The following is a 12,470-nucleotide window of genomic DNA, read 5'->3' on the forward strand; positions in this document are numbered from 1 at the left end:
TCGCTCCCATGTAACGCCGCTGCTGCGCGAGCTGCACTGGCTGCCGGTGGCTTTCCGGGTGCGCTTCAAGGTGTTGATTATCATCTTTAAAGCGCTCCATGGCATCGGACCTGGTTATCTCCGAGACCGCCTTCTGCCTCAGATTACCTCTCATCGGCCGATACGCTCCCACAGAGAGGGTCTCCTCAGGGTGCCGTCAACCAGACAGTGTCGGTTGGCGACCCCCAGGGGGAGGGCCTTCTCTGTTGGAGCCCCCACCCTTTGGAACGAACTACCCCCAGAGATCCGGGTGATTCCGGATCTCCCCTCCTTCCGCCGCGCCCTCAAGACATGGCTATTTCAGCTAGCCGGACTGGCCTAAGGGGTATTTTAAAATAATTTTAAAAAGAAACGGCCAATAATGAATATTTCATTTTAATCATATTTTAAAATTAGTATTATTGTATTAGTTATCTGTTTTAACTGGCTGTAAGCCGCCCTGAGTCCGTTAGGAGAAGGGCGGGGTATAAATTTGATAAATAAATAAATAAATAAATAAGGTAATAAAGGCTTAAACAAATACCACAAAGAAATTAAAACAGGACACCTGATGAGACCAGCATGGTTGCACAAAGAGCTTTCTGACAAGCTGACGGTCCAAAAGGACCAGTATAAAAAAATGGAAAGATGGGTTTGTAACTACAGCAGAGTACCAGCAAATAACCCAAATTTGCAAAGTCATTCCATATGTTGCAGGAATATCTGAAAAGTTCAGGAAGATTTTCAACCAACATAATATACATGGACACTTTAAACTTCAAAATACACAAAGGCAGAAGCTTGTCCACCCCAAGGATAAAACACCCAGACACAAACTGAGCAATATGATATATGCAGTACAACATGTACTGATTTGTACATTGGAGAAACAAAACAACCATTTCACAAACACATTGCACAACATAGGGGAGCAAACACATCAGGGCAAGATTCAGCAGTCCATCTGCATTTGAAAGACAAAGGCCCACTCTTTTGAAGACAGCAAAGTCCACATTCTGGACAGAGAGGACCACTGGTTTGAAAGGGGTCAAAGAGGCCATCTGCATTAAGATTGAACAGACTTTTCTCAACAGGGGGGAGCAATATCTCTTATTTCCAAACAGTCTTTTTAGCAGTTCCAAGAAGGTTCCACACTCATTCAGGTGACCCGGAGGGCACAAATAAACCTCCAAATGGCCTCAATGACTCTCAGAAAGAGGGCTAATGACCAGATGACTGTAAGGAACATAAATTCTTCTATCCTCCATCATTTAGTGAGAACTGAAGAAGCTTCTTGGATGAAAAGCAAAATGTCTTCAAGGAAAAACAAAGTCCAGTTGCATTTTGAAAAAGTGCCTTTGGGATATACTGTTTCTACTACTAGTATACTATTACTACTGCTACTACTACTAATATGCAGCCATGTTTTACTTTTACACACCTTAGTCTGTCTTTAAATCTTCTCCCTCATTTTTTTCTAGGATTTCTTTTACTGTTATTTTCTACTTTATTAAAGGCAGTAAGTAAAGCATTGGCACCTTCTCAATGCTGGGCTTCGCTGTGCCTCTTCCTTTTCTTCCAAACCCTTCCTTGTCTGTGAAGAAAATACTTTTTATTTAACATCTTTCTGTTTGTTGTTGAGTTACAAAAGCCCACATGTCTCCTCCCCACCTGTTTCAAACTTAAGCCTTTTATAAGCAATTCTGCTGTGGTGCCATTGGGGAGAAAGCTCAAATAAGAGGAGCAGAAGACAGCACAAGTGACTGCAATTTTCCCAGCAGCCTGTTCTTCCACACTCTACCTATCTATCTTGGCAGAAAATAACTTAGCATCTATATAGCTAGCTTCTGGATAATTTGCGGTAGATCAGGGGTGTCAAACTGCCGGCCCTTAGGCCAGATGCATCATAGCGAAACCATGCCCACCCCATTGCCGGCAATGGCAAAAAAATAATACGTCGTGACACATCTTGTAACATTGCAAGTTTGACACCCCTGCAGAACAAAAGTCTGCAAATCCCTAATGTTTTTCTGAATAGCAAGTTAGGTTTCTGAAATGAAGAATAGTGGTACAAAACTACGGTATATAGAAGACATTGAGCCCAGTCTGGAAAAGGAAAAGATAATTCTAAACAACCACACATTTAAGTGTATCTTGTTTGTCTAGAGCCATTTCCTGTCTCGTTGATAGGTATGGTTAATACTAGTAAAAAAAAAGCTGGTTCTGTACACAATTTAATTCAGTTCAGAGTAAAACTTATTTCTATGTAAGTATTTGAATTTTCTGCCTTAAAAAAGAATACAAAGCATGTTATCACTTTTTAGGATATTAGCAGGTTATCAAACTTGCTCTAAAGAATTCATCAATATGTCAAGCTAGCTACTCATAAGCTACTCATGCTGCACACAAGGTATGCTAACCATTATTAAGCTAAATTGTATAGTCTGATTGATAGAGGTCACCAGTAAAAAGTAGTAACCTGTCAACTTGCTTTATCTGGCAACAGTTCAGGCACGACAGGCTTACCTTTGATTTAAACAAATTTGAGAAATGTGTAAAGTTTGGGAAGCAGTTTTCCACTGATTTGATAAAAGAAACCACAAAATGCTGCAGCGCAGGTGTTGAAAATGTTTGAAAGCTGATTGAGGGAAGCAGATGGCTTTAGTCAGTGGCATCCAGCCAAAAGAGCAGGTGCTGATCATGTGATCACTGGTTACCAGGGTAATCTGATTGCTCTTGGCGTGCAGATGAAAGGAAAGGGGCCCAGCATTCAGCTGTAGCATTGTATAATTTGTGGCAGTTAGAGCGGAAATAAATGCTGGAAATGGAGCCTCATAGTAGGGGAGGCTACTGTCCATGTAGTATATATACTGGCATGGTTGGAAACAGAACAGTTGTGAAGATTCATTTTGAAGAAAAAGATTGTCTTCTGACTCTTAACATATATCAAACAATGTTTTGCAATGTCAGAATTTTTTTTCAGCGTTTCGAAAATTAAATGTGTGTTTATAAATTGACATTTTGGAAGTATAAAGAATTTTATTCTTCAGTGTTCATGTAAAAATAATGGATTAGAATGATTCTAGATCAGCCTCTTTAGAAACCTATTTGTATGACTTAAATATAAAATGTCAAATGAAAACATTTAACTCAATAAATTATCCAATCTCTCTTGTTTTCTTCCTTGAATTCTGAATATCATGAATACATTTGACAAAAGTACATGTACAATTGCTAGGAATTTGACATAACATATCTGATGGAGTTCTGTGCAATTGTGTATGTTTTCATGCATATTTGTTTTTCAAGTTATTAAAGTAAATTCAGCTGAATATTCATGATTTTGTCTTTAAATAACATGTATACCTTACATTCAAATTTATTAATTTTTCTTTCATCTCTTATGTGAATATTTTTCAGAATTCCCACATGGAAGCAAAAATTGCCATTTATGTCCTGAATAGAATATTAATAAATCTCAACAGATTTAACATTCTTATATGCTTACTCTACTGTAATTATGCCTGGCAATATGAAGACATTATGAATGCTCAGTGTTCTACATGTATGGTTTTGGAAGTACCAGAATTTTATTTACTAGAGGCCAGGTTTTACTTTTTATGTAAGTTCATCATCTCTATCCTTGCCTCATTTTAATACCGACCTATGCAGTGTTGGGTTATCCACCTAAGAAAGGAGAATTCTAAAGGAAGATAATACAGGGTCTGTGTACATGTATGTGTATGCTGCTTAAGATAAGCATTTCAAGATTTGTCCTTCAATTACTTTTCTCAATTTCAGTTTTATTGTGTATACTTTATTAACATGTTCAACAAACTGACATTTTTATATTTATTTTGGTTATATGTGTTTTGCAATTAAATGGGTCCAATAGCATTTATAAAATATTTAAAAAGTTAATTGGATTGAGGAAATTTAAACAGCTGTAATACTTTCAGGAACTCTACTCCATTTCAGAATAGGAAAAGATTTGCATATGCAATACTGATTAAAGGTATTTCTATTTCAGTAACAAGAAAGCAGAATCAGAATCTAGTGCAGTGAAGAAAAAGGTCAACAAGGGAAAGGAAGGTTCTGAAAACTCAGATGTGGAAAAAACACCACTAGGATCACCACATCCTGAAGAGGAAGATGATGCAGGAATTCAGGTACTTCCATTGGTCATTTGTTCATACCTGATTGTTGAGCACTATGGCCTCCTTCAGATATAATGCTAATCTATGATTTAGTTTTACGAGAAAAAAAAAGCACACCACTTCTTTAAAAAAAAACTGATGAGAAATTTTGAAATGTACATTTGCTGTCAGGTTAATCATGCCTCATTTTATCTGAATTGTATAGTGCTCTATCAAGAATAAGTTCCTTGAGGTAAGCCCAATTATGATGATGACTTTTTTCAACTCACTGAAATTTAATGAAAGATTAGGTTTGGAACATTCTGGTAAATTGTAGTTAATAAAAAATAGAAACTGAAGTCCTTCTGGAATAGGAGATGGGAAAGAAATAGAATAGATATATACCCAAAAGACTAGTTTTGTGTTTGGGTTTTTTTTTCATTCCTTCAGGTCCGTGTTAATTCCTGTGCCTGCCTGGACAAGTCCCTGCAGTGTTCTTGTCAAGGTTTTTTGGGAAGTCCTTCCTCAACTGAGGAAGAAATTGACTGCCCCACAGTCACTCAGATAGCTTTGTGTCGAACGCGAGATTAGAACTCATGGTCTCTTGGTTTATATCCTGATGTCCTTAATTACTGCACTAAACTGGCTCTCATGATTTATTTTTACGATTCTTATTATAGTAGATCACTGCAACTAATACAGCAGAACTTCTGGTACTCAAAAGCCAGAATTCCTGACCTAACTTGGCATACTATGAATGATTAGCATTTGAATGTGTGCAGTCTATTTTTTCAACCTTATCGTGTGAATGGAAAACTAGAGAATCCATTCTTTTGAACTTTGGGTCTTATCTTCTTGCTCTTAAACAATCTCACTTTGTAAGCTTGCAATTATCCTTGCTAGGCATTATGATCATAGTTAAAAAGTCACCATAAGCTAATGGTTCAGATAAGCTAAGAAAGTTGAGCCTAGTCATATAATTCAAAATCAAATGATTTTATAATAAAGATTATAAAGGTTTAAAACTCCTGAAAAAGTGTCAGTCTGGCTTCCTATTGCATTATTTGTATTCAGGCAGGTTTTAAAATGTAAATTGATTTTATTGCTGATATGGTTTAATCTGTTGCTGTCTATTCTTATTTATGAATTTTTAAATTATAGCTTTAGTTGAATTGAGTTTTATTTACATGTATACTCACATACACATAAGCTATTCCATTTCAGAGTAAGAAGTGTTATACAAAATGTAGAAAAAGTAAATAATTTAAAAAAAAGGATTTGAAAAAGAAAAGAAAATCTAAATAGTTTTTAGCAGTGCAGTTTTCTCTCTCCTTATATCTATCATTATGACCTATTCTTGTTTCCATCATATCCCTATATCATATTTTATTGTTCTACAACCTCTTTTTTTGAGGATCTCATCAGCTTTATCTAATCATGACTTTTTCACTGTTTCTTCATATGATTGTTTTGGAATTTGATCCTTTTTTCTTTATATGGCCAAGCCATCTAAACAGGTTTCCTTTGTATAGGTCATTCAGTTTTATATTCATTCATTCAGCATCTATTTGTTCTTAACCTTATTTTATCAAAAAATACCCCATTCCTTCTCCATTCCGGTTTATGTTTCTTCCAATATACTCAACTCTGAAATCCACTTAAAAAGTAGATAGAATCATACATATATATTCAAACAAGTTATTTTTCACAATGATCACATACTATCCCATTACAGTTCAAGCAGTATTTGTACATCTTAAAATTCTCTAACCATTTTCCCATCTGAAGTAAACATTCTGCCAACCTAAACAAATTAATCTTTTCTGTTTTTAGGTATAACTTCTATTCATTCACACCATTTCTCCTGTCAGGCACTGCTATCTAGATCATCAATATATTTATTTTCAGATCCATATTCCTTATTGCATTCTACAATCTATCATTTGTTTAAGTTATTCTCAGCCAAAAACATAGCATTGTCAACATACAAAAGTATTTATACATTGATGTCTTCACTTCTAACACCACCACAAATATTCCTTATATATTTAATTCATAAATATACTAAACACCCAAGGAGATACCACACATATTTATTTTACTGCTTGCTCAGTATTGAATCATTTGCTAAATATGTTACACTGTGTGCATAATTATTAAGCGAGTATTTTAACCATATCATCATTTTCATGTATCTTTTCGACCTCCAAGCTGTATAAACTTGAGTGCTTAGTGGATATAAGCATATCAGGTGATGTGTATTTGTGTAATGAGGGAGGGTATGGCCTAAGGAGATCAACACCCTATATCAAGGTGTGCATAATTATTAAGCAGCTTCTTTTCCTCAGGTAAAATGGGCAAAAAAAGAGATTTAACTGACTCTAAAAAGTAAAAAATTGTAAAAAGTCTTTCAGAGGGATGCAGCACTCTTGAAATTGCTAAGATATTGGGGCATGATCCAGAACCATCAAACATTTTGTTGCAAATAGTCAACAGGGTCACAAGAAACGTGTTGAGAAAAAAAGACATTAACTGCCAAAGATTTGAGAAGAATCAAATGTGAAGCTACCAGGAACCCATTATCCTCCAGAGGTGTCATATTCCAGAACTGCAACCTACCTGGAGTGCCCAGAAGTACAAGGTGTTGAATGCTCAGAGACATGGCCAAGGTAAGGAAGGCTGAAACCCGACCACCACTAAACAAGACACATAAGTTGAAATGGCAAGACTGGGCCAAGAAATATCTAAAGACAGATGTCTATGGAGATTCTCAGTCATCCAGATATGGTTGTCCCAAAGGTGTTTTTTTCAGGAGGCAACTGGACTTTTTTTTGAAGACGTTTCTCTTCTCATCCAAATGCAATTGATCATCTGTCTATAAGCAATATAAATCCTTCCATTCCCCATCTAGCCAGAGAAGCTTTTTGAATGAGAAGCGAAATGTCTTCAAAAGAAACACAAGAAAGTCCATCTGAAGACAGATTTTTCAAAGGTTTTATGAGAGTGACTCTTGACGGACCAGATGGATGGGCCTGTGGCTGGATCATTAACTAGCACAGAGCTCCACTTTGACTCAGACATCAGCAAGGTGGAAGTGGAATACTGCTATGGGCTGGCATTATTAAAGATGAGCTAGTTGGACCTTTTGGGGTTGAAGATGGACTCAAATCAAGTCCTAAATCTATTGCCAGTTTTTAGAAGACACTTTCTTCAAGCAGTGCTACAGGAAAAAGTCTGCATCTTTCAAGAAGATCATGATTTTTATGCAGGACAATGCTCCATCGCATGCATCGAAGTACTCCACTGTGTGGCTAGCCAGTAAAGGCCTTAAAGATAATGACATGGCCCCCTTCCTCACCTGACCTAAACCCTGTTGAGATCTTGTGAACCTTTCTTAAACAAGAGTTTTACGGTGAAAGAAAACAGTACACCTCTTTGAAGAGTGTCTGGGAAGCTGGGGTTGCTGCTGCACAAAACGTTAATCGTCAACAGATCAAGAAACTGACAGACTCCATGAATGGAAGGCTGATGACTGTTATTGTAAAAAATGGCTATATTGGTCACTAATTTTTTTTTTAAATGTTAGAAATGTTTATTTGTACATTTTGAGTTGTTTGTTTATTATTATCACTTTAACATGCAAATAAATGAGTGAGATGGGCAAATTTTCATTTTTCATTTAGTTGCATGGTAATTCTGCACACTAATAGTTGCCCAATAATTGCGCACACATATTCTCCTTAGAAAGCCAAAACCTCACTTTTACTTTCTTAAATATTCAGGTTTGAGGTTTATTAGCATTTTGGATTGACCGAGAGCATTGTAGTTGTTCAATAAGAAAATTAATCCTCCAAAATATAACTTGTCTAATAATTGTGCTCACAGTGTACTTATTTTCACATGCTGTTTCCATCGTGTTTTCTGGACAGACTTGAACACTGGGCTCTATCTAACAAAATGAAATTCAATGGTGAAAAAAGTAAGGTTCTACATTTAGGCAAGAAAAACCAAATGTACAGGTATAGTATAGGGGGTACCTTGCTCAATAGTAGCAACTGTGAGAGGGATCTCGGAGTCCTAGTGGACAATCATTTAAATATGAGCCAGCAGTGTGCAGCAGCTGCCAGAAAAGCCAACACAGTGCTGGGCTGCATTAACAGAGGAATAGAATCAAGATCACGTGAAGTATTAATACCACTTTATAATGCCTTGGTAAGGCCACACTTGGAATACTGCATCCAGTTTTGGTCACCACGATGTAAAAAAGATGTTGAGATTCTAGAAAGAGTACAGAGAAGAGCAACAAAGATGATTAGGGGATTGGAGGCTAAAACATATAAGGAACGGTTGCTGGAATTGGGTATGTCTAGTTTAATGAAGAGAAGGACGAGGGGGGACATGATAGCAGTGTTCCAATATCTCAGGGGCTGCCACAAAGAAGAAGGAGTCAAGCTATTTTCCAAAGCGCCTGAAGGCAGGACAAGAAGCAATGGATGGAAACTAACCAAAGAAAGAAGAAGCAACCTAGAACTAAGAAGAAACTTCCTGACAGTGAGAACAATTAACCAGTGGAACAACCTGCCTCCAGAAGCGGTGAATGCTCCAACACTGGAAGTTTTTAAGAAGAAACTGGACAGCCATTTGTCCAAAATGGTATAGGGTTACCTGCCTGAGCAGGGGGTTGGACTTCATGATCTCCAAGGTCCTTTCCAACTTCATTATTATTATTATGGATCATCGCACAGTCAGCCAGATGTTCAGACTGGATTTGGCATTTTGTCTACCTATCGAGTCCTTACCCAGGACCTGGGATAGGCAGATGTGGATGTTTGATGGTATTACAGATATCGTCGCAGGATGGAAGCAGTTCCTAATAAGGCCGCCTTTTGCAATTGACTAATAGCGAATTTGTCAATGCCAATGGTGTTCATGTGGTGCTCCAGTTGTTTTGGGATTGCACCCAAGGCGCCTATTACTATTGGTACTACCCTTGCTTGCTTTTGCCACAGTCTTTCTATTTCTATTTGTAGGTCTTTGTATTTTGTTATCTTCTCCAGTTCTTTCTTGTCTATTCTGCTGTCTCCAGGCACTGCCACGTCCACTATCCAGACTTTTTTGTCTTTCTTATCGACAATTGTTAAGTACCTTCCAACTTCATTATTATTATTATTATTATTATTATTATTATTATTATTATTATTATTATTATTATTATTATTATTACATCCAATACAAACTTTCATATTGACAGAAAATATTGCATAATTCAAATTATACACTTTATTTTTTTAATAAATCAGCAAACATACAGTAAAATTTCTTTCTCACCTTCTCAACAGCACATTGAAAAGCAAAAAAATTCTGGTTTGCATATACCCTGCCAGACATAAAATTATTATATTCCCAAATTTTGCTTATTGCAAATTATTGTCATCTGTAATGTCCTTTCACTTTGAATTCTGCTAAACGTCTTCCCGGGTACACTAAATGAAGAAATCCTCTTGTGGTTTCTGCATTTATTTTTATTGTCATTCCTTTTACACAATGAAACAGTAACAGCATTTTGGGCATCTGGCACAGATGAATTCACAAAAAGTCACATAGCTAGTCAATAAGAAAATCACATACATAGTTTAACTATACCTGCAGACTTCTGTTTTTCATTATTCTCACAGCCTTCATGATTTACATGCTATCAGTTGTTTAGATATTAACATTTGTAATGTTAATTGCAATTCTAGTTATTGATATACCACAAATGTAAATCTAAAACACCCAAATTAGCATTCTTTCTGATGGAACAAACTTATGTTTATACACATCAAAATTGCTCTATTTTTTCTTTGTTCCTTTTAATGCTAAGTGTTCCTTTCTGTCTTTGCATTCTTTGCATCTATCTTTATACATTTGTTTTCTCCCATCTTCATTTCTACAGCAATTCTTCTCTTATATGCACTTACATCATTCCATCAATCATTTTTCATACTTACCCTTAAAAGTAACTCTTCACACTTGTGTAACATTTTATTTACATTATTGTCTTCACTCTGTTCCAGTCTGCTTCCACACATCATTCCTTACAACTTAATCTGTCATCTAATACTTCATACAGGATTCATAGTTTTTCTTTCATTCTTCTTTCTTGCATTTTGTTTTTCCTTTTCTTCTGTATAACTTTTCCAAAGATCTACTCTTGGTACTATCAAAAGATGGTCTGTTCCAGGTTTAGAATCTCTGATAATTCTTATAGCCTTTCCTAAGTCTGTCAGTGTTTCATAAACAATAAAATCAATTGTGCCTTTAGAATTGTATTCATTTTTCTCCATGTATATTTTGTGAATAGATTTATACTAAATCCATATATTAAAAACTACATATTTTTTCAATTTCACTATTCAGGGCAATGTATCATACAATTATTACTAACCTTTGCCTTTCTGTGCATTGTAGATTATACCAGTTCATATTTTCTGACATGTATTTTAATTTTTTTATCCATAATTAAACCATTTGGATTTCTTTGCATGCAAACAAGTCCACTTCAGAGGATAAGCTTCTTTCTGATGTTACATCCTTTCATTTTTTCTTAATTTCACAGAAATACAACATTTTCATGAATTTATACCTTTTACTTTGTGCCCTACTTAGAGTTTAAGCTAGAATCTTTAATATTTCATGGGATCATCATGGTTCTGGTCAATTGAAACTTTTACATAACACTTTTTATAAGACAATAAAATGGTAGACTAGCATACTAGACCTATATCCCATGCAGCAAACCTTGCTAATACTAAAGACACCACACCAATCAGTTTTGAAATATTTTGGCCAGTATGCCACAAGCACAACCAAAGCTAAATTCCACTCAAGCTTGCTCATGCTATTTATACAAGTTAAGATCTCTGATATGAAACCTGTGTTTCAAATCAATCTAGGTTTTTCCAGAATGTCACTAATGGGGTTGTTTTGAAAGTTTATCATTAAGAATTCACATGCTGCAGTTTTGGTGGAAAAGTGAGGTAGAAATTCAGTAAACAAATGGTGATGCAAATATTGTAGTTCATAGCCCAAATGAGCCTGGCTATTGGGGTATTACATCATTCACATGTACATAGGATTCTCCCACAGTGATATCTGAACTTGAACATCAGCCCAACAGAAGAAAACCATTCTATATTAAAGAACTAATTGATGGGACTAGGAACAAATAATTATTACCGTTAACAAAGTAGAAGCATACACGTTTATTTCTTATTTCTTTTTCAGAAGAGGCGCTCTAGCAGGCAAGTTAAAAGAAAGCGTTATACAGAAGACTTGGAATTCAAGATTTCTGATGAAGAAGTTGATGATGCAGATGCTGTTGGAAGAAACTCACCTTCAAATAACTCTCAGTCTGAACAACAGGTCTGTTCATATTTATGTGGAATAAACTAAAAATTTTGTACAATATTGTAGTGTTGCTCCCCCTCCAAGGGATTTCCATCACAGTTTGGCTCAATATGCCAAAATAAATTAGTTATTTAGATTCTTAAAGGCTGTGTTCATTCACGTTTTCTTTACATGCCAACAATATGTAATTTTACACAATTTAGTGAAATTAATGGTCTGTATTGAAAAGCTTAAAACTAGGCTCCAAAGAGGCAGAATTTACCTCCATGAATTCAGTGGTCTGGCTTCTATGACTTAATAAACCACTCAAGCTAGTCTCCTGCTGTCAGGTACTATAAGAACCCCTTTATGAAATTACTGTCTTTTAGTAAGCAGTGGGATATGCTTGATTTTTTTATGTAGTGTAAATGATGGATAAAATGAGTTGAATAAAATGAATAGTGATAATATGAAATGAGTACTATTACAACCTTTAAAAAAATTCATATAACTAACTTAGGAAACCATTGGTGAAAGTGGGCATAGTGAAATATTTGTTCAGTAATTATTTTTAAAAGCTTTCTTAAATCTTTTCCAGTGCTGTGTCAAATATTTGCAACAGAGTATATAAGTAAACGAGGGAATTGTTGAAATTGAAATTATCCTTGAGAAGTTTCTGGAAATTGCATTTGGAACACTCCACTTGCTACCAGTTGCCTGCTAGACAAATTTAAGGCACTGGTTTAGGACCTGATTATTTGCAGGGCTGCCCCATCCATACTACTTCTGCCCTATTACTCGAGATAGCAGGAGAAGCTCTTCTGAAGATACCTCTGTTAGTAGAAAATCAACTATTTGAATATTCAGAAAAAAACTAATGAGATGCATTTAGCTCTCCGAATGTTTAGGGAAACAGTGAACACTGAGCCTTTATTTAGGACTGTCAAA

At 35.7% G+C, this 12,470-nt stretch overlaps 1 protein-coding gene across 1 annotated transcript in view; it reads left to right on the forward strand.

Annotated features, from left to right (window-relative positions):
• The window catches only part of CHD7 (chromodomain helicase DNA binding protein 7), a 183,134-nt gene that overhangs the window by 108,233 nt on the left and 62,431 nt on the right, over nucleotides 1-12,470 (forward strand). Inside the window, exons 4-5 of the mRNA XM_015812377.1 lie at nucleotides 4,049-4,187; nucleotides 11,421-11,558. Coding sequence (XP_015667863.1) covers nucleotides 4,049-4,187; nucleotides 11,421-11,558 — 277 coding nt within the window. The remainder of the gene's footprint in view (nucleotides 1-4,048; nucleotides 4,188-11,420; nucleotides 11,559-12,470) is intronic.

The sequence above is a fragment of the Protobothrops mucrosquamatus genome, unplaced genomic scaffold, assembly GCF_001527695.2.
Source record: "Protobothrops mucrosquamatus isolate PMUCROS unplaced genomic scaffold, P.Mucros_1.0 scaffold79, whole genome shotgun sequence".
NCBI lineage: Eukaryota > Metazoa > Chordata > Lepidosauria > Squamata > Viperidae > Protobothrops > Protobothrops mucrosquamatus.